Source organism: Mya arenaria, chromosome 17 (assembly GCF_026914265.1).
Source record: "Mya arenaria isolate MELC-2E11 chromosome 17, ASM2691426v1".
Lineage (NCBI taxonomy): Eukaryota > Metazoa > Mollusca > Bivalvia > Myida > Myidae > Mya > Mya arenaria.
Window position 1 is genome coordinate 13,884,895 of NC_069138.1, and position 26,179 is coordinate 13,911,073.

The 26,179-nt window shown below is 37.5% G+C and overlaps 1 protein-coding gene across 1 annotated transcript in view; it reads left to right on the forward strand.

Moving 5' to 3' along the window:
• Window positions 1–1,180: 1,180 nt before the first annotated feature.
• The window catches only part of LOC128224512 (whirlin-like), a 34,762-nt gene continuing 9,763 nt past the window's right edge, over window positions 1,181–26,179 (forward strand). The window contains exons 1-15 of the mRNA XM_052934379.1: window positions 1,181–2,001; window positions 4,874–5,086; window positions 6,362–6,487; window positions 7,820–7,953; window positions 8,810–8,872; window positions 10,209–10,242; window positions 11,139–11,351; window positions 11,629–11,709; window positions 12,270–12,377; window positions 13,079–13,231; window positions 19,621–19,738; window positions 22,286–22,448; window positions 24,086–24,272; window positions 24,842–24,912; window positions 25,956–25,991. Of these exons, the coding sequence (XP_052790339.1) occupies window positions 1,264–2,001; window positions 4,874–5,086; window positions 6,362–6,487; window positions 7,820–7,953; window positions 8,810–8,872; window positions 10,209–10,242; window positions 11,139–11,351; window positions 11,629–11,709; window positions 12,270–12,377; window positions 13,079–13,231; window positions 19,621–19,738; window positions 22,286–22,448; window positions 24,086–24,272; window positions 24,842–24,912; window positions 25,956–25,991 (2,438 nt within the window). The 5' untranslated portion in view covers window positions 1,181–1,263. The remainder of the gene's footprint in view (window positions 2,002–4,873; window positions 5,087–6,361; window positions 6,488–7,819; window positions 7,954–8,809; window positions 8,873–10,208; window positions 10,243–11,138; window positions 11,352–11,628; window positions 11,710–12,269; window positions 12,378–13,078; window positions 13,232–19,620; window positions 19,739–22,285; window positions 22,449–24,085; window positions 24,273–24,841; window positions 24,913–25,955; window positions 25,992–26,179) is intronic.

Here is a 26,179-nt window from a genome sequence, read left to right on the forward strand (position 1 = left end):
ACTTTTTGTCACATGACCAGAGGTGACATGCTTGATTCAAACTTAAACCGGTTTAACAAATTAGTAATTTTATTTTAAATAGATCTATTTCATTCGGAACTCATCTATTTTTGAAATCAATTTTAAAGAAAGATCAAACACTGCTCAGAAATTGGAAGCAACATGAAATGCCTTCAAATTTACACATTTTTTGTTAAAACTACGCTCAAACATTACATTTATTGTTCACTAGTTGATTGCTCTGGAAGGGAGGGAACAATCGCAATTATCTCGTGCGTTCTCAATCGGGCCTCAAGGGAGATAATCAAATGATGCTGAAGATGCTGGAACCACGTAAATTATTCATCAAATGTTTGGTGATAAATAAATAATGAAAAGTCCGACTTCTAGCGTTACCAAACACAAGAAATACCACGTGATTGACAAAAGAACCCCCGATATACCCTAATAAGCAACCTATAGGAACATACAGTATGTATTGATTATTGCGGATGAGAAATGAATCCATAACGAATGGCAGGTAATCATTTTTTCTATTTTATATTTCTCATTTTATCCTATGTTAAAGCACTGCACTGTTTGTGATGTACTCTTCAAAGCTAAATGTTAGGTGGTTAATTTAGTTTGATTAGAAATAATTCATAAATGAATCTCTTAGTCAGGAATTAATTTTCATTTATAAGAACAGAATGATAGTTTCCAATCAATAGGATATTCTCATATGCAAGATGTTGCAGGTTTGTGTTATTGAAACGCCACACTTAAAGTTTGTTTGGTATTTTATTGACCCTACCTTACAAGATGTTGTATATTTATAAGGCATAATCTTTTAATAATAGAAAACACTTTTATATTATACCATTTACCTTTTTTATAAATTGAAAAATTACCTTATTTTTATTGTTCTTCGCTGGGATTTGCATTTGGTCCCAGGTCTAAGTAATAATGTAAGCTTTGCTGTTTCACTGAGATTTGTTTTTCATCAGTGTTTTCAGCTGATTCATTACAAAAGATATATTTGAAGGTGCTTTTTCTTTTCAGAAAGATTTCTTTCAAGTTGTTCCAGATATGAAACATTTCTGAAGTCTTCATTAGACTCAAGTTTTTAATAGACGGCTCTGAAGATTATGAACAATTAATTGAAATGAATAATTTGCTATACAGTGTGTAGGAAAAAAATGATCATTTGATCATATAAGTAATTTTAGGACTTAGTTTTTCAAGCGTGTCATTGATTGGAAGAGTTTGATTTCATCTTTCACCATGTCTTCCTTAAGCAGTGACATATCAAAGACCATGTCAAAAAGTGTCCAGAAGTTACAAGATGCCCTCAACATGCACCTTGACGCTACAGAGAAGACGGAATTTGTTGGCATTCTGAACCAGTTTCAAACGTCAAGAAACATGCATGACTTCACAAGGCGTTTAAAACAACTACTGGACACACCAGCAAAACGGCAGTTGTTGAAGTTGATAAAAAAGATAATTCCAAAATCTGACGTGGAAGATTTTGAACGCTCAGTTCAATCAGAGGCCAGGAAATTTGACACAATGCCTGCCAAACGTGCAAAGAAAATGCAAAGGACTCGACCGCCATTGAATTCTGATGATGCAAATAGAAGTTTGTTATCATTAGGGAAACAGAAAAAGCAGAAGAAAGAAAAAACAATCAAATTGAAAGATGAAAGTCAAAGTTCAAAAAATAGTTTTGACCAAAAATTACTAACATACAATCCTGTAAGAGCTGTTAAGACAGTGAAATCAGCTTTAAAGGCAGGCAAGTGCAATGAAATTAAAAGAATTATAATGAAATTATCATCCGAGTTAGATAAAGGTTATGGATTAAGTATCCGTGGTGGTTCTGATTTTGGAATTGGAGTGTACGTGTCGATTGTTGATAAGGACGGCCTGGCTGAACTGAATGGTGTAATGCCTGGGGATCTCATTCTAGAAGTGAACAACACAAGTTTTCAAGGAATATCACATAATGATGCAGCAGAGGTACGTCCTTTCTTGTGCTTGTTCAAATTGTGACATGAGCCTTTTCCCCCATTTCACAACTCGCAAATTGAAATTGTTCATCGAAAACTCTTGTATTTATTTTTTAAAACTGAAAATACGGTAGTTTTTTTCACAAATAATATAGTTACTACACCCAATACCTAGGTTAGTGGGTGAAGAAATTGTCTTGTACTTTATTGTCATTACATGGACAGCATTCAGTTTATAAGTGAGGTGCATTTAAGTAAATGTCATTGTAATTTATCTGCGTTCTTCTTATTGCATTATAAATGTAAGAGCTCGTCCTGCTGGTTACAGTTCTCATATGATTAAAGATGCACTCTTATTCTCAAATAAGATTTACTACAATTAATACAATTTTTTGGTATACTCAAAAGGATGGATAAATGTCGAAAACAATTGTTCTTATGAAGGATACCAAGATTAATTTGAAAATGAGGACTAAGGTGCAGAAAACATGGTATTTCTCTCTTATGAGACTATAGTTGATCACTGTAAATTTTTTAGCACTCACCAATTATTTATTTTTTTGGTATTTTCTAAGTTATTACACAATTACATATTTTATATAAATTATATATATCATTATTTATGGGTTGTCCGGTTAGCGCAGTGGTTAGAGCATTCGCTCCTCACCAAGGTGACCGGGGTCGATTTCCAGCCTTGGCGCATGTGAGTTTGGTTAGTGGTCACCAAGAAGGACTAGTGGGTTTTCTCTGGGTACTCCGGTTTACCCTACAACACAAGACCACACTCTCGCGCAACATCATGCCAATGAGAGTGATTAATATATATATATATATATATATATATAAGTTGCAATAGCTTGTTTCACAATCGTTGTAAAATTAAATAAGTTTAAACTGAATGCATTATTTAGTTATACATATGTATGTATTGATTTTGAATATGAGTGTCTCTTTAATAAATGAACAAAGAAAATGCTTATCAATATGCTACTTTCAACTGATGTACAATTTTGTTGGTTTAAAACAAGTATTATTTCTGAAAAAACATAAAATATGCTCATATACAAAATATCAGAATATCGGCTTTTCCCCGGACAGGGGGGGGGGGGGGGGGCAGTGGTTACAATTGACTTTAGTGCATAATGAGCAAAGAAAATCATAATTTCTGTTTGAAAACTGAATTTTTAAAAACATTCTGTAGGTTCAAACAGCTTATTTTAAATGATTTATATCCTAAGTTAAGTTTTTTTCTATATAGACATTTCTGCTGACTTGAAGATGCCATCAGACATTACTTTCTCTTTAGTAAAGAAAATAGAGAGACATGGGCTGAGATACTTGTGATGCACTGTTAATTTCAGATCAATGCCAAATTTGTATCTAATTACAATCAATTCTCCATTCAGATATAGGAATAATTCCAAAGGAAAGCATCAAATTTAGTTGCAAAAGAAGAAGAAAACATACTGAATTTTAGATAGACTTCTTGACTAATTATTTCTTCCAGTTCTGCCATTGTTTATATTGGGTCAGATGATACTTAAAATTCTGGAAAATTGATTTATTGGTCATTACAATATAATCTGTGTTTTTATATTTTGGTTACTAAATTATGAATTGATTAGCAACTATGCTATTTAAAAATTTAGCCTACTTTATAATATAACAAAACAAATCTTAATGATAAGGTTGGAATTGAAAGGACTTGTTCAAAGATTTTATGTTGGAACTATTTTAAAACGTCCTTTCATAGAACGGAACATATTAATTTATAGTTCAACTGGCGGCGGGCAGGTATATAGTCTAAATAATAACTCATGAAACCTTTGTCCAATCATCACCAAATTTTGTCGGAATGAGTATGGGCATTGTATCTTGATGATCAGAGATATTACTATAGTCACTAAAGAGTTGTTGTCCTTTAATTATATACTTGTTCTTGACCCACCAATAACTTAATCATTACCAAGTTTGGTCAAAATGTCTATGGGTGTTATATCTGGGACAAGTTCAATAACAAGCTATGTTGCTCAAAACCTCAAGAGTTATCCCCTTTTAATTAAAGAATTTTCCTAAAAATGGTCTTTTCTGAGAAAAAAAAATTCCAATCATCACCAAATTTAGTCAGAATGTCTTTGGGCAGAAAATCTCTGGCACTGGTTTAATAACCAGCCATGTCACCTCAGTCACTACAGAGTTATAACCCATGACTATGAAAAAACTGTGTATGTTTTGAAATCTTGACATAGTTATATGTGTATTTTCTTTAATATTTTTTAGCTATTATATAGGAGCAGTCTCTGGATTAATATGATCAAACATCAAAAACTTAGAATTAAAATCGTGTGTAAAATGTTGGAATGGTAATTCTTTGTTAGAAGTTAATACACGGTGCGTATCCATATCGGTACCCTCTTTGCGAAATCTACTGAAACGGTACCCTTTTTGCACATGCACCAGTCATTCTCTGCTGAAAACAAATCGGCGATGGACAACAGTCCAGTTAATGTTCATTCTACTGATAAAAGGAGGTATGTCATGTGCAAAAGAAGTATACCACGGAACACAAGAATGTTGTAGCTATGTCTTTTTTTGTAATGTGCGCATTTTTCAATTACTGCAACTCCACAATAAGCTACACAATATGTCTTGCCTCGCCCACTGCCTCTGCATGTCCTGTGGGCTTAAATGAACCACTGGTTTGATTATGTAAACACCATACATATTTCATGTATTCATTTATATATCATATTCATACAAATTGCAATGTTTATTAAATAATGCTTCTATATTGACTTACAAAAACTGTCTAGTGATGGCATCTGCTAGCAGTCTTATTGTTTACACATATATTTATAACAGTAATATCTTTTGATTTACAGGTTATCCGTAGTGCCCGCAAACTTGACATGAAGATATGTCGAGTTGGGCGGATACCAGGCACCTCTGTTGTACATGAGATGTATAGATGGGTGGACGGGGGTGGACGAACGACGTCCCCACCACCTGAGTTGGTGATTCTGGGTCAGAGGGAGGGGTCAGGAGGAAGGAAATCAGGATTCGCTTTGCTAAAACCTGGACTAGAAGAGAGAAAGGTTTAAATACATTTTTAGCTCACATGAGCATGTAGTATCTCAGGGTGAACTTTTCCCATTGCTCATCAGCCAGGGTCTGTCCGTCCGTACAGCCGTTCGGCGTAGGTCTTTCATGGACAACTGCTTCAAATGAAATCCCCTTCTAAACTGCCAGGCCAATTTAGATTAAACTTCACTGGAATATTCCTTGGATGATGCCTTTTGAAAAATGTATATAAAGATGAATTCCATGGACTACTCTGGTTGCTATGGCAACCGAAAGTTAAAACTGAAAAAAATGAGGCCTAGTGTCTGGAAGTCCTCAAACAAGTTTTTCAAATTATGCCCCTTAGGTCATATTGACCAAGCCCAAGGGGGTCACCTGTTGTACATAGAGATATGAAGGTAAAACTGTCTTCAATTGCTTTAAACGACATCTCGTCCTTAGCCACCTGGCCAATTCTGATGAAACTTCACCGTGGTTTTCCTTGAATGGTGTCTTTTCAAAATTGATCGAAAAAATGAATTCCATGCAAAACACTGATTGCAATGGCAACCCAAAGGAAAACCAAAATATTCTTGACAAAAACCATAAGGCTTTTAATTAGATTTGATTAACCATTAAATATTTGATGTGTAACCTTGTTTCATGGTCCTCAACCAAATTGTTTAAATTACGCTACTGGGGTCATAATCCACCACGCCAAAGAGGTCACTTGTTTAACATAGAAATATATTGGGAACTTTTTAAAATTCTTCTCGTCCAAAAACAGCTCATATTTGATATTTGGTATGTATCATCATATGGTGGTCCTCTATCAAGATTGCTCCAATTTTAAGCCCCTCGCGTTAAAATGTTCTCTGCCCTGGGAGGTCAACTGTTCTTCATAGAGATATAAAGGAAAGACCTTGGAGAATCTTCTTGTCTGAAATGGGATGGCATAGAGCTTAGATATTTGGATTTAAACATTATCTAGTGGTCCTCTGCCAAGATTGTTTAAAATTTGCTCCTGGCCCCATTAGCTTAATTGGTAGAGCGCCTGACTTTCAAGTAGGTGGTCCCATTTTTTGTATGGAAACTTTGCGGCATATCTTCTTAGTCTGTTACAAGTATCATATAAGGTCAAAATATATATTAAGAATACTAACTTATCATTGTTATTAATCACTGTCATATGGGACCATGGCATCGACGGCAGTAATGGTAAGGGATAAAGATATGCAATTTACTAAAGAACTTTCTGAGAATAAGGATATTATTTATCATTTATTATTAATTATATCACTTATTTTCAGGTGAATGTGACAGTAAACAGCGGTCAGGGCCTGGGACTGATGATACGTGGTGGACGAGATTTTGGTCTCGGTATTTACATCTCGGGAGTTGACTCCATGTCTATTGCTGACAAAGCAGGGCTCAAGGTTTGTATATAGCTACTTGCAATACTGTTTGCAAATCATCTATTTATAGAGAAGAATTGATGATGACCCTGGCGTGGTTTAACAATTACAGTCATTTCAAATATTATCAGCAATATTAATAATATCTGTCATGTGTTTCCATTCCGGATAGAAAAATCCGACCCTAGCTAGGGCACCTGCGTTGCCAGGTAATGAGGCTTGCCGAGTTACCGGCAATGCAGCGTGCCCGAGGGTCAGATTTTTCTATCCGGAACGGACACACATGGTATATATATTTTTTAGCATACCTTTAATCATATTGTTTTGGGAAGAAAATACATAAATAGCGCATTTTTGGTTCAATTCACCAAAAACTGCGTGCGATGATGTTTACTGACGTCATGACGTGCAGTAATTTGTATCTACTGCATACGTCAATAAGTTTCTACGATATCGCGTCTTTTAAGGGTTATTTTGTTTTGTTTTGAAGATATATTTTTGTCAAGTTAATGTTTATGGAACTTATCTATTGAAATCGCATAATAATGGTTACATAAAGTGTATAATAAAATAAATAATAAGTATTACGTCACAGCGCGTGACTCATCTTGCATAGGGGGGTGCCAGATGGAATTTTCCAGCACAGCCGGTGTGCTAGAAAACATTATTTAGCAGGATAATCACTTATTTAAGGATCAAATAATTATAATAATCTTTAAAAAAATAACATTTGAGTCATACGAAACTCTTTTCTGTTTGCCATAACATTATATTATTATTTTTATCACATGATGATGCCTGTTTTGAGTGTAATACAACCTTTACATATTAATAATAATATTTTGACATTTATTAACTGTGTCCTATTTATAGGTTTAGTAAAAGTAATATTAAGTTTTTTAAAAACTTTTTTCTGAAAACTGAAAAATTATTCATTTTAGGCAACATAAGTGTCATGTGATTACCCGGTAAGAGAAAATATTTGCTGCCATTTAATTTAACATTTTATGGAATTTGTTATGAAAGTTATAAAGCTTACAAAAGGATCTCTTTATAATATTTCCTAAACATGTGTTTATATATGTTCGTATTAAATGGCAATTCATGTAAGATCCTATATAAGGGAGTGCTCTAGTGGTGTAGGTAATAGGGGTCTGCCTTTCACCAAAGGGCTTGATGGTTCGATCCAAATAAGGGGTACTTTCTCCCTTCTGCTCAAAATGGACACTAGAACTGGTTTCTACACAAAAAAAGACTTAATTCTAAATGCTGTCAGTTTTCATCACCATCAAGGTAAAAGATATAAGTAAAAGCCAAACTTATTATAATTTCAAAAATAAATGTAACTTCTAGGTTGGAGACCAAATCCTGGATGTTAATGGCGAAAGTTTTCTTGACATCGGACACGCCGATGCGGTCAGAATCTTGAAAAACTCCAAACAGCTAGTCTTTACCATCAAAGATGTAGGGAAACTACCTTTTGGCCGGTAAGTGATTGATTTTATTGATTATGTACATTCATCTTTCTGGAATCAGATGGTCTGAGTTGGTTTTAGTGTCAGATTTGTCAGCGTTTAGTTTAGCCTGGTGAACTCTATAATCTGTCTGGAGGCTCAGGAGACAAAAGAAATCAAATAACTTTCTGGGGAAAATGTTTTCTTAGACTGAATGCAAATCTTAAGTAATAGTACACCTAAGTTACTGAAAACTTGCCCGGTACAGGAAGTGTTTATTGATGATTAAATCTTGGCTTGACATTTAATTGTGTTGGTAACATGAATGGCCTAAAAAATAAAAGCCCCCCCCCCCCCACTATGTGTAGCAGATAGAACAACACTGCTATCAATATTATTATGTGGCAAAAGTAATGCAAGAAAGTGGTTCTGGATTAGTGCTGATGAGGTAGCTAAGAAATAAATGTCTCGCTTGTGGTATAGATGTCTGCATCCCACCCAAGATGTCGTGGGCTCAATTCTTACCAGTGGAACCTGTATATCGACACCCAAGAAAGATACCAGTACTGGTTTCTACCCAAGAAACAGAATTAAGAGTGATTCATATAAGATTTGTTTCAGAGGCCTATTTTAAAAAAGGACATAAGTCACAAATTGCAACACAATGATTATTTTTTATATCCTCAACTTTGTGTTCATTTTAAATAGGCTTGAATTTTAATTCACAAAAATATGTAGCAACATTATTAACTTTGATACTCAGATAATTTCAATTTACCACTTAAATCAACTAAGATCTTTATTGATACATACCTCACTGCGTAAGTATAACCATTTATAAAATGTATATTTCTACTTGTCAAAGAAATGTGAATTGTTCTCACTCCAGGACAAAGATTGACAAGATGAGTTGGGTGAACAGGCAGGGCAGACGTCTCAGGACAGAAAGTGGGTAAGTGAAACCAGGGAAGACAGCGAAGGACAGAAAGTGGGTAAGTGACACCAGGGAAGACAGCGAAGGACAGAAAGTGGGTAAGTGACACCAGGGCAGACGTTGTAGGACAGAAAAAGGGTATGTGACACCAGGCCGACGTTGCGGGACAGAAAGTGGGTAAGTGACACCAGGGTAGACGTTGCGGGACAGAAAGTGGGTAAGTGACACCAGGGCAGACGTTGTAGGACAGAAAGTGGGTAAGTGACACCAGGGCAGACGTTGTAGGACAGAAAAAGGGTATGTGACACCAGGCCGACGTTGCGGGACAGAAAGTGGGTAATTGACGCCAGGGTAGACGTTGCGGGACAGAAAGTGGGTAAGTGACACCAGGGCAGACGTTGTAGGACAGAAAAAGGGTATGTGACACCAGGCCGACGTTGCGGGACAGAAAGTGGGTAATTGACGCCAGGGTAGACGTTGCGGGACAGAAAGTGGGTAAGTGACACCAGGGCAGACGTTGTAGGACAGAAAAAGGGTATGTGACACCAGGCCGACGTTGCGGGACAGAAAGTGGGTAATTGACGCCAGGGTAGACGTTGCGGGACAGAAAGTGGGTAAGTGACACCAGGGCAGACGTTGTAGGACAGAAAAAGGGTATGTGACACCAGGCCGACGTTGCGGGACAGAAAGTGGGTAATTGACGCCAGGGTAGACGTCCAAGGACAGAAAGCAGATAAGTGACACCAGGGCAGACATTGCTTAACAGAGAGCGGGTAAGTGTCACCAGGGTAGACGTTGCTTGACAGGGAGCGATAAGTGACGCCAGGGCAGGCGTTGCTGGCCAGAAAGCAGGTAAGTGAAACCATGGCAGACCTCACAGGACAGGAAGTTGATAAGTAAAACATACATGTATATCTCATGTTTTATGTGTGCTGGACAAATACTTTGCAGATCTTGGATCAAATTTGAAGAGGTAACAGTAAGAATTCAATATCTTTAGATTGATTCATCCTAGGACTGAATCAGTTGTGCAGATGGCCAATAGTCATTTTTGTGAGCCCTGTCTGAGTGTAACATTTTGACCAGTACATAATTATTTCTTTAAAATGTTTAATACCAGTTAGTCACATTTTTGTAGAGTTTACAGAGCCTTTCTTAAGAACATATTGTACCTTGATAAGTGATATAGGGGGGCCCTAAGGGGGCCATCTCATTAAACGTAACTTAGCATTGAATTTTTCACAGACAATATTCACAGAAACTATTTTTCCTTGTTTCTTTCCTTGTTTTAACAATGCTGTGTATTTTATTAGAGATTGGTATTTTTTATTTATAATCCTGTTCATCTTTTCAGGAATTCAGACAGTTCTACAACACAGGAGAGTCAGGTAAGATGTGTAACAAAATAGAATTGACAAAATCATGAGACTGAACACCGAGCCTCCCCCACCCCCCTCTTTAATATCAAGTTTTAAATGAGTTTTATGAAGTTTTCTCTACGGAATGTGATGGTATGTTGTACGCAAAAGAAAGGGCAACTTTAGATACAGGGAAGACTCTCAAAAATGTTATCAGAAACTACTTATTATGCTGGATTCTATCGTAGTAAACATAGGAGTATTTGTCCACAAGGAGAGAGTAGCTACACCCATCACCAATGTTAAGGAACATATATAACAAACTGGTCCAGCGAGTTTTTCTCACACCAAAGAGCCTCTTGGTTTCATCCCTTTCCTGGGTTATTAAGATAAGAATTATTGTACAATGTTAGAATTATGTAATACATGTAGTCAAATAAACACTTTTTTTAAAGAAAACATACAGCTCTATTCATGGCTCTATGCATGTTTAATAACCCTTACATTGAGTTAAAGCTGCACTCTCACAGATTGAACGTCTTGATAACTTTTTATTTTTTTGTCTTGGAACGAGCCAAGTTTTGCGAAAATCCATGGAAACCAGTTATATAAGACTGCTGACAAAACATAAGATCGCAGATTTTTCTATTGAAGTTCAAAAATTGATGTTTTATGCATTTTTCTTAAAAAGTTAGTAATGGTTTAAGCCATAAAAAATATTTTTTGAACGATAATATGAAAATCTGCAATCTGATTTTTTGTCAGCAATCTTAAATCATTGGTTTTCAGATATTTACGCAAAAATTTGCTCTTTCCAAGACAAAAAATAAAAAAAGTTGTAAAACTGGTAAATCTGTGAGAGTGCAGCTTTAAAAAAGAGTATTCAAATGTTTAATTTAAAGAATACTAAGCTTGGTCTTTTTCAGAATTCCTATTTTCGTAAAGGAATTGGTTCCCAGCTTATGCTGAATACAGGAATCAGTGCAGAATGGGACATAATTGAGCACAAGGCTTCTGAGCTTCTAAATGAGACAGAGCAAGGTACTCTGAGGTACTACCTCAGCGAGTACCAAGGTGAATTCATTTCCGTGGACGGGCTGGCCATGGCATCATTTGAGTTGCTGAATACAAAGGCAAAGGTTTGTTTAAATCTAGATTCAGGTTGTGTAATAGAATTGGTGTCCACCTTCCCTGGGATAAGGAGGATTTATTTATAATATATAAACGATAATATATTTGTATCTGTTTTTAAACAGAGGTAAATTTTTACAACAAACAGTTGCTTAATTTAATGACAAAATGTAGGCTTGTAAATATGTTTTTTTGTAAAAAATAGTATAATGCCTTAATCATATCTTGACTGGCAATTTTAAGCAGAGAGTGGCATGAAAAACTTTTAACACAATATTTCTTCAGATGACAATGATGCCTGAAATTCGGAACTGGGTTCGGGATGATGACCTAGAAAAGTTTGACATTCTGCTGCAGAGGAGAGAAGTAAAAAAAATTATACCATCTTTGTTCAATTGAGTGCCATCATTGAATTAGAAATATAATTTGATCAGCTTATTTTTAACTCTAGTTCATCTGTTTTCAAATTATTATTTTTTTTAAATCATAATATTAAAATTATCTCGAGAGTTAAAAAATTGTCTTTGTGCAAATTTTAACCTTGGCCATTCAAGAAATTCAAATGAACTTTAGTAGAAATCTGAAATGCTACCTGAGAAAATATGCAGATGTACAGCAAGGCCCATAACTCTGACTTTAACAATTATTGAGTTATGTCCCTTGTTTAAATATAGAACAGCATCACACATACATATGATTATCTGTGTGTTTAACATTGATTGGGTTTGTTTACTAAATCTAAGTTTCATTTTCGGATGTGGATTTGTGTCATTTATAAGGTACAGAATAAGGTATGTTTATAATCTGATAATGGTTTGTTACTTTTTTGCATTTACCAAAGGAAATTATCATCTGCAGACTACATTGTTAAAAGGCCTCCATCAGTTCCCTTTTAACCATGCTGTATAAAAAATATTCTTCTTCAGGCTCAGAAAAGACACGGATTTTTACCAACCAGTCACAGCAGCCATTCATTGGACAATCCAAGACACCATCGCATGAGGCAGTCATGGGGGCCAGAAAAGACACTTATGGTATCCCACTGTCCAAAACATTTATATCAATTATTTTTACTGTAAACCAATAAATACTCAAGAAGTAGATTGTCAAATCAGATGAAATCATGAATAAGGCCTAAAAAAATAATTGTTTGGTTAGGGTTCCATCCTTTTCAAAAATAGGTAGGGTAGGTAGGCTGTTTATTTTTTTTATTTTTTTTTTTATTAGGCTTTATATAAGAATATCATTTTCATCATTGGAGAATGGTGTTAAAGCTATCTTCTGTATAAGCATTTAAGGTTTAAACTACATTTTGAAAAGCAATTTAAAAAAAAAAAACGAAAAAAAAAAAAAATATATTTTTTTTTAGTTTTTCATTTTTTTTTTTCAAACTGACTATAAAAACGGTAGGGTCAGCGCCTATTCCGTAGGTAGGGTCGGGTAACCCGAACCAAATGTATTTTTTTTAGGCCTAAGTTCAATATGTCATGTCACTAACAGAATAGCAAATTCTAGTGCATATCAGCAAATTGCCAATTTGATACAGAAATTCATCACCTTGCATTTATCACTTTTTCTCACTTGCAGTATTTCAAATCAACTGCAGTGTCTTGTGCAATGGGAGATAATAAACATATGTGATGCCATGTCTCTGAATGGGAATGGGATACTATAGCATCTTTCTTTGGAAATAATTTTTCATTAATATTTTAACATTAACACTTTTTTCTTTAAGAACTCCCAGTCTGCTTCCACATCTCGTTCAGCTACAGTGCGGGAGAAGACGTCTCGCGTTCGTCGCCATGTGGCTGAGTGGGAGCTTGAACCACTACATCAGGCAATAGAACAGATAGAAGATGATTCCAAGTTTGTGCATCAAAATTATCAGGTATTGAATCGGTGTAATTGTCATATCTGTTGGTGTTGTGGGCGGTGGTGGTGTAGTTCTCATAGCCGTTGGTATTGTTGATGATGGTGGTGTAGTTGTCATAGCCAATGGTGTTGTTGATGATGGTGGTGTAATTCTCATATTCATTGGTGTTGTTGATGATGGTGGTGTAGTTCTCATAGCCATTGGTGTTGTTGATGATGGTGGTGTAGTTCTCATAGCCATTGGTGTTGTTGATGATGGTGGTGTAGTTCTCATAGCTGTTGGTGTTGTTGATGATGGTGGTGTAGTTCTCATAGCCATTGGTGTTGTTGATGATGGTGGTGTAGTTCTCATAGCCATTGGTGTTGTTGATGATGGTGGTGTAGTTCTCTTAGCCATTGGTGTTGTTGATGATGGCGGTGTAGTTCTCATATTCATTGGTGTTGTTGATGATGGTGGTGTAGTTCTCATAGCCATTGGTGTTGTTGATGATGGTGGTGTAGTTCTCATAGCCATTGGTGTTGTTGATGATGGTGGTGTAGTTCTCTTAGCCATTGGTGTTGTTGATGATGGCGGTGTAGTTCTCATAGCCATTGGTGTTGTTGATGATGGTGGTGTAGTTTTCTTAGCCATTGGTGTTGTTGATGATGGCAAAGTAGTTATCATAGCTGTTGGTGTTGTTGATGATGGTGGTGCAGTTCTCATAGCCATTGGTGTTGTTGATGATGGCAAAGTAGTTATCATAGCTGTTGGTGTTGTTGATGATGGTGGTGTAGTTCTCATAGCCATTGGTGTTGTTGATGATGGTGGTGTAGTTCTCATAGCTGTTGGTGTTGTTAATGATGGTGGTGTAGTTCTCATAGCCATTGGTGTTGTTGATGATGGTGGTGTAGTTCTCATAGCCATTGGTGTTGTTGATGATGGTGGTGTAGTTATCATAGCCATTGGTGTTGTTGATGATGGTGGTGTAGTTCTCTTAGCCATTGGTGTTGTTGATGATGGCGGTGTAGTTCTCATAGCCATTGGTGTTGTTGATGATGGTGGTGTAGTTCTCATAGCCATTGGTGTTGTTGATGATGGTGGTGTAGTTCTCTTAGCCATTGGTGTTGTTGATGATGGTGGTGTAGTTCTCATAGCCATTGGTGTTGTTGATGATGGTGGTGTAGTTCTCATAGCCATTGGTGTTGTTGATGATGGTGGTGTAGTTCTCATAGCCATTGGTGTTGTTGATGATGGTGGTGTAGTTCTCATAGCCATTGGTGTTGTTGATGATGGTGGTGTAGTTCTCATAGCCATTGGTGTTGTTGATGATGGTGGTGTAGTTCTCATAGCCATTGGTGTTGTTGATGATGGTGGTGTAGTTCTCTTAGCCATTGGTGTTGTTGATGATGGCAAAGTAGTTATCATAGCTGTTGGTGTTGTTGATGATGGCAAAGTAGTTATCATAGCTGTTGGTGTTGTTGATGATGGTGGTGTAGTTCTCTTAGCCATTGGTGTTGTTGATGATGGTGGTGTAGTTCTCATAGCCATTGGTGTTGTTGATGATGGTGGTGTAGTTCTCATAGCCATTGGTGTTGTTGATGATGGTGGTGTAGTTCTCATAGCCATTGGTGTTGTTGATGATGGTGGTGTAGTTCTCATATTCATTGGTGTTGTTGATGATGGCGGTGTAGTTCTCATATTCATTGGTGTTGTTGATGATGGCGGTGTAGTTCTCATATTCATTGGTGTTGTTGATGATGGTGGTGTAGTTCTCATAGCCATTGGTGTTGTTGATGATGGTGGTGTAGTTCTCATAGCCATTGGTGTTGTTGATGATGGTGGTGTAGTTCTCATAGCCATTGGTGTTGTTGATGATGGTGGTGTAGTTCTCTTAGCCATTGGTGTTGTTGATGATGGTGGTGTAGTTCTCATAGCCATTGGTGTTGTTGATGATGGTGGTGTAGTTCTCATAGCCATTGGTGTTGTTGATGATGGTGGTGTAGTTCTCATAGCCATTGGTGTTGTTGATGATGGTGGTGTAGTTCTCATAGCCATTGGTGTTGTTGATGATGGTGGTGTAGTTCTCATAGCCATTGGTGTTGTTGATGATGGTGGTGTAGTTCTCATAGCCATTGGTGTTGTTGATGATGGTGGTGTAGTTCTCTTAGCCATTGGTGTTGTTGATGATGGCAAAGTAGTTATCATAGCTGTTGGTGTTGTTGATGATGGCAAAGTAGTTATCATAGCTGTTGGTGTTGTTGATGATGGTGGTGTAGTTCTCTTAGCCATTGGTGTTGTTGATGATGGTGGTGTAGTTCTCATAGCCATTGGTGTTGTTGATGATGGTGGTGTAGTTCTCATAGCCATTGGTGTTGTTGATGATGGTGGTGTAGTTCTCATAGCCATTGGTGTTGTTGATGATGGTGGTGTAGTTCTCATATTCATTGGTGTTGTTGATGATGGCGGTGTAGTTCTCATATTCATTGGTGTTGTTGATGATGGCGGTGTAGTTCTCATATTCATTGGTGTTGTTGATGATGGTGGTGTAGTTCTCATAGCCATTGGTGTTGTTGATGATGGTGGTGTAGTTCTCATAGCCATTGGTGTTGTTGATGATGGGATGTAGTTCTCATATTCATTGGTGTTGTTGATGATGGCGGTGTAGTTCTCATAGCCATTGGTGTTGTTGATGATGGCGGTGTAGTTCTCATAGCCATTGGTGTTGTTGATGATGGTGGTGTAGTTCTCATAGCCATTGGTATTGTTGATGATGGTGGTGTAGTTCTCATAGCCATTGGTGTTGTTGATGATGGCGGTGTAGTTCTCATAGCCATTGGTGTTGTTGATGATGGTGGTGTAATTCTCATATTCATTGGTGTTGTTGATGATGGTGGTGTAGTTCTCATAGCCATTGGTGTTGTTGATGATGGTGGTGTAGTTCTCATAGCCATTGGTGTTGTTGATGATGGCGGTGTAGTTCTCATAGCCATTGGTGTTGTTGATGATGGTGGTGTAATTCTCATATTCATTGGTGTTGTTGATGATGGTGGTGTAGTTCTCATAGCCATTGGTGTTGTTGATGATGGTGGTGTAGTTCTCATAGCCATTGGTGTTGTTGATGATGGTGGTGTAGTTCTCATAGCCATTGGTGTTGTTGATGATGGCAAAGTAGTTATCATAGCTGTTGGTGTTGTTGATGATGGTGGTGTAGTTCTCATAGCCATTGGTGTTGTTGATGATGGTGGTGTAGTTCTCATAGCCATTGGTGTTGTTGATGATGGTGGTGTAGTTCTCATAGCCATTTGTGTTGTTGATGATGGTGGTGTAGTTCTCATAGCCATTGGTGTTGTTGATGATGGTGGTGTAGTTCTCTTAGCCATTGGTGTTGTTGATGATGGCGGTGTAGTTCTCATAGCCATTGGTGTTGTTGATGATGGTGGTGTAGTTCTCATAGCCATTGGTATTGTTGATGATGGTGGTGTAGTTCTCATAGCCATTGGTGTTGTTGATGATGGTGGTGTAGTTCTCATAGCCATTGGTGTTGTTGATGATGGTGGTGTAGTTCTCATAGCCATTGGTGTTGTTGATGATGGCAAAGTAGTTATCATAGCTGTTGGTGTTGTTGATGATGGTGGTGTAGTTCTCATAGCCATTGGTGTTGTTGATGATGGTGGTGTAGTTCTCATAGCCATTGGTGTTGTTGATGATGGTGGTGTAGTTCTCATAGCCATTTGTGTTGTTGATGATGGTGGTGTAGTTCTCATAGCCATTGGTGTTGTTGATGATGGTGGTGTAGTTCTCTTAGCCATTGGTGTTGTTGATGATGGCGGTGTAGTTCTCATAGCCATTGGTGTTGTTGATGATGGTGGTGTAGTTCTCATAGCCATTGGTATTGTTGATGATGGTGGTGTAGTTCTCATAGCCATTGGTGTTGTTGATGATGGTGGTGTAGTTCTCATAGCCATTGGTGTTGTTGATGATGGTGGTGTAGTTCTCATAGCTGTTGGTGTTGTTGATGATGGTGGTGTAGTTCTCATAGCCATTGGTGTTGTTGTTGATGGCGGTGTAGTTCTCATAGCCATTGGTGTTGTTGATGATGGCAGTGTAGTTCTCATAGCCATTGGTGTTGTTGATGATGGTGGTGTAGTTCTCATAGCCATTGGTGTTGTTGATGATGGTGGTGTAGTTCTCATAGCCATTGGTGTTGTTGATGATGGTGGTGTAGTTCTCATAGCTGTTGGTGTTGTTGATGATGGTGGTGTAGTTCTCATAGCCATTGGTGTTGTTGATGATGGCGGTGTAGTTCTCATAGCCATTGGTGTTGTTGATGATGGCGGTGTAGTTCTCATAGCCATTGGTGTTGTTGATGATGGTGGTGTAGTTCTCATAGCCATTGGTGTTGTTGATGATGGTGGTGTAGTTCTCATAGCCATTGGTGTTGTTGATGATGGCGGTGTAGTTCTCATAGCTGTTGGTGTTGTTGATGATGGTGGTGTAGTTCTCATAGCCATTGGTGTTGTTGTTGATGGCGGTGTAGTTCTCATAGCCATTGGTGTTGTTGATGATGGCGGTGTAGTTCTCATAGCCATTGGTGTTGTTGATGATGGTGGTGTAGTTCTCATAGCCATTGGTGTTGTTGATGATGGTGGTGTAGTTCTCATAGCCATTGGTGTTGTTGATGATGGCGGTGAAGTTATCATAGCCATTGGTGTTGTTGATGATGGCGGTGTAGTTCTCATAGCCATTGGTATTGTTGATGATGGCAAAGTAGTTCTCATAGCCATTGGTGTTGTTGATGATGGCGGTGTAGTTCTCATAGCCATTGGTGTTGTTGATGATGGTGGTGTAGTTCTCATAGCCATTGGTGTTGTTGATGATGGTGGTGTAGTTCTCATAGCCATTGGTGTTGTTGATGATGGCGGTGAAGTTATCATAGCCATTGGTGTTGTTGATGATGGCGGTGTAGTTCTCATAGCCATTGGTATTGTTGATGATGGCAAAGTAGTTCTCATAGCCATTGGTGTTGTTGATGATGGCGGTGTAGTTCTCATAGCCATTGGTGTTGTTGATGATGGCAAAGTAGTTCTCATAGCCATTGGTGTTGTTAATGATGGTGGTGTAGTTCTCATAGCCATTGGTGTTGTTGATGATGGTGGTGTAGTTCTCATAGCCATTGGTGTTGTTGATGATGGTGGTGTAGTTCTCATAGCTGTTGGTGTTGTTGTTGATCGCGGTGTAGTTGTAATATCTGTTGGTGGTTTTTTTGTGGCAGTGTAGTTCTCAAGGCTATTGGTGTTGTTTTTAATGATGCTGTAGTTGTCATGGCTGTTGTTGGTAGTGGTGTAGTTGTCATAGCTGTTCAGGGTTCGACATTCACCTATTCGATCATTTCACCAGTGGACCAATAAGTCTTAGAATTTACTAGACCTGACCAAATATCATTAGACCAAACTTCTTGAAGACCAATTAAGCCATTAATATGATTTTGTTAACCTCATGATTTATAATGCATTACTAAGTGGCCAGACCCACCAGGTAAACAATATTTCAATTAACACAAACAATCTATGAAAAGTTTTATTATTTCTCCATGTGTTTGGTATGTAATATGTCATTCACGTTTTACAGAATGCATATCTCACTAAGATATTAAGTAACCTTTTTACTATGTCTTTCAACATTTTTAAATTTTCTACACTGGGTGCAGAACATAATGTTGTTTTCCTCATCATAATCTAGCCACTGAAAATCATATCTCCATTTCTGAAAAAAGTAACAAATAAGACAACCAAATCTTTAGTTTTATTTCAATAACAATGTGCTAATTGATAGAATGGACATAATCATGTAATATATCAAACAAATAAATTCAGTTATTACAATCAAAATAATTTCAGTTTCTTGCAAAAATATAATAAAAAACAACAATGGCTGATGTCTTTGATATAGGGGTTGAAAGGTCTTCAATATAGCTATTAAAATATTTTAATTAGGGTTGAAAAGTCTTTGATATAGGGGTTGTAAAGTCCAAAGAGGTAGGGGTTGAAAAGTCTTTAAAATAGGAGTTGAAAAGTCTAAGGGTTGAAACGTCTTCATTTTGAGAAGGGGTTGAAAAGTCTTGGGGTTGAAAAGTCCTGCTCCCTTCTGTAATTGTCATAGCCGTTTGTGTTGTTGGTGTAGTTGTCTTGGCTATTGTTGTTGGTGACAGTGTTGTCATTGTGGCTGTTGTTGTTGGTGGTGGTTCTGTAATTGTCATAGCTGTTTGTGTTGTTGTTGGTGTCATTTTATCTTTAATTTGCAAAGAGAAAATCTGGTTCAAACACTAAGTTAGTGTTTATCTAGGAGGCAACCCAGCCATCCAAGCATAGGTACCATAATGTTCAATACATTATATTTAATTTCAGGAGCCCAACAGGTTGCGACAGTCCTCCCGGCTAAAATCTGCATCCACAGAACAACTTAATAGGCCTGGACCTAACCTGTTAAAATCATCTCTGTCATCGAGGCGGTCACTCTCACAGGAGACCTTACCAGTCTACATAGGTACTGTTGCTTATAGATATATAAATTTACCAAATATTTATTTCAAATTAAAATAAAAGCTAAAAATAATTTATCCATGTTAAACTTATGAACTGTAAGTTATTAGGTCTGCTTATTTACCATTGAAAAGGTTTACAATGTAAATCCCAAATGTTTTTCTAGTATTATAGATGTCCACCTCTCATCTAAGAGCTAGGGGCTAGATAGCATCAGGGTGAGAGTGGTCTTATGTTATAGATGTCCACCTCTCATCCAAGAACTAGGGGGCTAGATACCAGCAGGGTGAGAGTGGTCTAGTGTTATAGATGTCCACCTCTCATCCAAGAGGTTGTGGGCTAGATACCAGCAGGGTGAGAGTGGTCTAGTATTATAGGTTTCCACCTCTCATCCAAGAGGTTGTGCGCTAGATACCATCAGGGTGAGAGTGGTCTAATGTTATAGGTGTCCACCTCTCATTCAAGAGGTTGTGGGCTAGATACCATCAGGGTGAGAGTGGTCTTATGTTATAGGTGTCCACCTCTCATCCAAGAGCTTGTGGGCTAGATACCATCAGGGTGAGAGTGGTCTTATGTTATAGATGTCCACCTCTCATCCAAGAGGTTGTGGGCTAGATACCATCAGGGTGAGAGTGGTCTTATGTTATAGGAGTCCACCTCTCATCCAAGAGCTTGTGGGCTAGATACCAGCAGGGTGAGAGTGGTCTTATGTTATAGGTGTCCACCTCTCATCCAAGAGGTCGTGGGCTAGATACCATCAAAGTGTGAGTGGTCTTATGTTATAGGTGTCCACCTCTCATCCAAGAGGATGTGGGCTAGATACCAGCAGGGTGAGAGTGGTCTTATGTTATAGGTGTCCACCTCTCATCCAAGAGCTTGTGGGCTAGATACCAGCAGGGTGAGAGTGGTCTTATGTTATAGGTGTCCACCTCTCATCCAAGAGCTTGTGGGCTAGATACCATCAGGGTGAGAGTGGTCTTATGTTATAGGTGTCCACCTCTCATCCAAGAGGTTGTGGGCTAGATACCAGCAGAGTGAGAGTAGTCTTATGTTATAGATGTCCACCTCTCATCCAAGAGCTTGTGGCTAGATACCAGCAGAGTGAGAGTGGTCTTATGTTATAGATGTCCACCTCTCATCCAAGAGGTTGTGGGCTAGATACCAGCAGAGTGAGAGTGGTCTTATGTTATAGGTATCCACCTCTCATCCAAGAGGTTGTGGGCTAGATACCAGCAGGGTGAGAGTGGTCTTATGTTATAGGTGTCCACCTCTCATCCAAGAGCTTGTGGGCTAGATACCAGCAAGGTGAGAGTGGTCTTATGTTATAGGTGTCCACCTCTTATCCAAGAGGTTGTGGGCTAGATACCAGCAGAGTGTGAGTGGTCTTATGTTATAGATGTCCACCTCTCATCCAAGAGCTTGTGGCTTAGATAACAGCAGAGTGAGAGTGGTCTTATGTTATAGATGTCCACCTCTCATCCAAGAGGTTGTGGGCTAGATACCAGAAGAGTGAGAGTGGTCTTATGTTATAGGTATCCACCTCTCATCCAAGAGGTTGTGGGCTAGATACCAGCAGGGTGAGAGTGGTCTTATGTCATAGATGTCCACCTCTCATTCAAGAGGATATGGGCTAGATACCATCAGGGTGAGAGTGGTCTTATGTTATAGATGTCCACCTCTCATCCAAGAGGTTGTGGGCTAGATACCATCAGGGTGAGAGTGGTCTTATGTTATAGATGTCCACCTCTCATCCAAGAGGTTGTGGGCTAGATACCATCAGGGTGAGAGTGGTCTTATATGATAGATGTCCACCTCTCATCCAAGAGGTTGTGGGCTAGATACCATCAGGGTGAGAGTGGTCTTATATGATAGATGTCCACCTCTCATCCAAGAGGTTGTGGGCTAGATAGCAGCAGGGTGAGAGCGGTCTTATGTTATAGATGTCCACCTCTCATCCAAGAGGATATGGGCTAGATACCATCAGGGTGAGAGTGGTCTTATGTTATAGATGTCCACCTCTCCTCCAAGAGGTTGTGGGCTAGATACCATCAGGGTGAGAGAAGTTTAATGTTATAGATGTCCACCTATAATCCAAGAAGTTGTTAGTTTGATTTCTGTCAGGGGTAAATTCCTTCAATTCTGTCATATTAGATAATTCACAATAGAACAAATCTGAATGGTTTGGTAAGCTGTTGAAAAATTCATTGATCTTGAAGCCTTTTTAATGCTTTCAGCCATAAAACATCAATTTTTGAATGTAAATATGATCAAGTGTGATCTGATCTTTTGTCAGCAGTCATAAATTGCTGGTTTCCAGACATTTATATAGAAATTGGCTCATTCAAGGAATAAAAATAAAAAAGTTGTCAAACCCATCAATCGGTGATAGTGCCGCTTTAAGTAGGAAGTAAACTCACTTACATTTTAAGAATTTTCTATTCAGCGCCTCCCCTAGCCTTTTGATTAAAGATACACTTATCATTTCCTATGATAAATGACTGTCAGTGAAAAAGAAATAAAAAAAATCTTTGTTGTTGTTTTCTCACCACAGACATCACTTCAGAATTGCATGGCACATCAAAAGCGTCTGGCCAATCCAGATCAAACAGTGCGTCTCAGGGACCCAGACCAGCAAGCTCCTATGCACACAGACAGCGATCAGGGAGCAACAGTTCAAGTTTGAGGAGGAAATACAAGTCAGTGGAGGACATTAGGTTAGTAGAAATGATGTATAAAAGAATAGAATAGATCACAGGACAGTGGGGGTGGAGCTCGAGTTGGGTAAATGGTGAGTATGAGGGCTGATCCAAAAGACAAAGAAAATTGCCAAAAAACTTAAATTTTCAAAACCTAAAATCTATAGACATTTAACCCTCTTTTTGCGAGCTTATTTAAAAATAAAGTCACAAAAGTTTTGCAAAGACTACAACAATCCTACAATAGCTTACAGGATTTTGTTTTTTGGCCAAGAGTGGTCTAGTGGCCCAGGTGTGAGCATTTTAGCTGAGTATGTAGGTTCTAGCGTCATAAAGGGAGGGAGGGAGAGAGGGGGAGGTAGAGAGGGGGGAGAGAGAGAGAAGGAGGGAGAGGGGGAGAGAGAGAGAGAGAGAGGGGGGAGAAAGAATCATTCCAATAAATATATTGTTTCTGGGATTACAATTGATTATGATCAATGCAAGTGTTTAAAAATCAGACTCATCGAATCGAATCGCACCAAGCATTTCGATTAACTAACGGACAATAATCGAAAGTTCATAATATTACTTAAGAATACATTCTTTATACATAGTATCATCATGATCATTTAAATGGTTTAACATGGAAGCAGTATGTGTGATGCTATATTCATGCTTTTTGCAACAGAAATTAAATTTCCATAACCTTTTTCTTTAATAACGAAAAAACATAACAACAAAACACATACTTAATACTTGCAATTGCAAAATAATGCACACCGCATCAAGTAAGTTGTAAGCATATTAAATATTTGTTAACCAGCTTAACATTCAATATAAACCAGTTACATAGAACATTTGATTAAAATATCTTAATTTCATTAAACTTTCACAAAAAAAGTAAATTAGTTAATTACAAACGACACCAAAAAAGGTTTCAAAAACAGAATGCCTCGAGCTGGGATTCCCGGTATTTGCAGGTAAGACCGGACCCACTTCAGCATAAAGACAGATTATTGAAGAAAGTTTTATGGAATATATACACAACTTAAAACACTTTGTAATTTTGGGAGAGTTTGTAAGTTTTCAAGCAAAAGAGATAACATTCACCGCATTTGTGTAAGAGAGTGACCACCTTAGTTAAAATGAACTGAACAAGAATTTACCGGAAAGAAAAAATGACATTTACTCAACTTTTTACGCATAACAAAAAAAATTACGTACTAACCGGAAGTAACATAAGCGACATTGATTTTGGACAACCACTATCGATTGTCACTGACATAGCATTGTCAGCTACGATTTATCGATTGTTCTCGATAATCGTTTCATCACTATTCAATGCCAATATTATTTCAATTATTTTTATCGTTTAATCTGAAATGCTGGTATTGCAATTTAAATAGATTACAATTTTGCATAAGGGAATAGCAGAACATGCATTTTTCGCCTGTATCAATTAATTTGGCTGAATTTTGAAGGCATCAAAATTTGCACCTTTGGAAGGAGTGTCAAGAAAAATATTGTTGGTTGAGGTAAAAGAAGTGTTCACATGATGAAAATTTGAATTCATTAGATGAATAGGATCAATGGATCGGAAGCAAATTACGATGACTATTCTTATTTTGTACCAAGAGCAAATCTTAGTGCATAAAGTTTACTTTAAACACTTTCAGACAACCACCTCAGCGCAAGAAGACAACACCATACCATTCACTGAGAGGGAAACCACTGGATGTGAAGAATAAACTGTCGAGCCATTCATACACACATTTACTGGACGCTGATCCCAACTATCCAGATTCTCCAAGAACGACTGTAAATGGGAACATAGTGTTTGCTGAAGTTCATGAACAACCTAGGGTAAGTTTTTCTTTAGAAGAGTCTCACTTATGAGCTTAAAAACTTGAAAATAGCTTAACATACATGTGCAAGTTGATTTACAGTAATTTTGCAATTTTGCTACTTTGGCTAAATCATCATGGTCAGTGTACACTCTTGGTCTTTGAAATTATTGGCTCTTTTTTTACCAGAGAGAACAACTAATGTTACTTATACATATATACCTGTATGAAAAATACTGGTATGAGTTTTAGATATTGATTAATATTAGTGAATAAGAATCAGCATTTTGGTTTTATATATTTAACAAAAGGACGGAGGAGCGAACACTAACGGTTGTGTGTTGTTGTTTTTATTCTATCCTGGAGAATAATTGGACAGTTACTAAAGCAAGAGTCATGGGCAATGATTAACAAATACATACGCCAAGTTTCAGTTAAATATATTGAATCATTTTTGAGGTTTGAACGAGGTTAGTCTTTGCACAATGACACCATTGGTGACACAATGGTTATCACAATACCAGACAAGCTAAACTTGATGTTTAAAATGTTATACATCTTTATATTATATTAATTGTCTTCTTTTAGCCACCCGATGGATCTCCTAGTGACGATAGTGGAGTGGATGTGAATGGAACACATAGCAATGATTTACACAGGTACTTTTATGCCACTTATTCTGTTGTTGTTTTTCCCCCCTTTCTTTATTGCTTTGCACATGTTGGTCCATCTGTCTGTTTGTTGTTAAGTCGTAGACAGAACCTTGTCCAATTAAAAACTAGAGTATGCTTGGGCATTATATCTTAAGAGTTGGTAGGAAGGTTGGTCATGACCAGCAGATGACCACTATATATTTTGAGGTTAGTAGGCAAAAGGTTATCGTCACAGTGGCCTGAGACACATAACGCTTGTCCAATTGATAACTATAGTATGCTTGGTCCTCAAACTTGGAATAGAGGTTGGTAATGGTCAAAATTCAGGGCTAGAGTAACCTTGAACACAAAAATCTTTGTCAGAACGCTTGGACCTATAGTCCTCAAACTAGGGGGGATGTTGGTCATGACCATAAATTATCCCTCAGATATTTATTGAGTAATGACTTATTGACTGCCATAAGGGGAGGGTGGATATAACATGTTTAACAAATATCTCTTGTGTATCTTAAACAGGGGTATTTGTCATGTGACTATGACAGCTCTGGTTAGGTTTGAAGTAAAATGTTTTATGCATAAGTTATAGATGATTGTCATAGACTAAATTAGGGCCAGTTTGTCATTATAATTTAGTATTGAATAGTATCAATAATCATTTGTCATAATTTTGTTTGAAATAGTCATACCACATATTTTTGAAAAATAATGTATTTTTTTGTTTTTTTACATACATGTATGTCTGATACACTTTCTGGCTTGCCAGAGGTATGAATATAACCCAAAGCAGTGCTGTAACAGGGTCATTATGCAAAAACTTTGAACTTCACCATAAGTGAAAATGACTTGATATCGAGAAATATGACAATGCTTTGTATATGTGTAACAAGGTTAGAAATTTTTCAAAATAAGTCCCTTGAGTGAGTGAACAAACGGATAAGCTACGGCATCTTCTGGCGGTATTTGTTTGCTTTTTAACTGTAGAGATCAATGTGACCATCATCTTCATAATTATATGGAATATTATTATATACATGATATAATTCAAATAGGTTTTATAACAACAACTTTTCTCTGAGACAAAAGAGGTATTTCAATGTTGTAATCTGTTGTCAATTGGCAAATACAAGTCATGTATCTAATGTCTGTTTTGTTCAAAGCATGACCAAATTAGTTTGTTGCCTTGTTCGTCAACTTAATATGCCACAGAATTAATTTTTGGTCACAAAGTGTCACAAAACTAAATTACATTTGAATATTGTCACCTGGAAAAAAT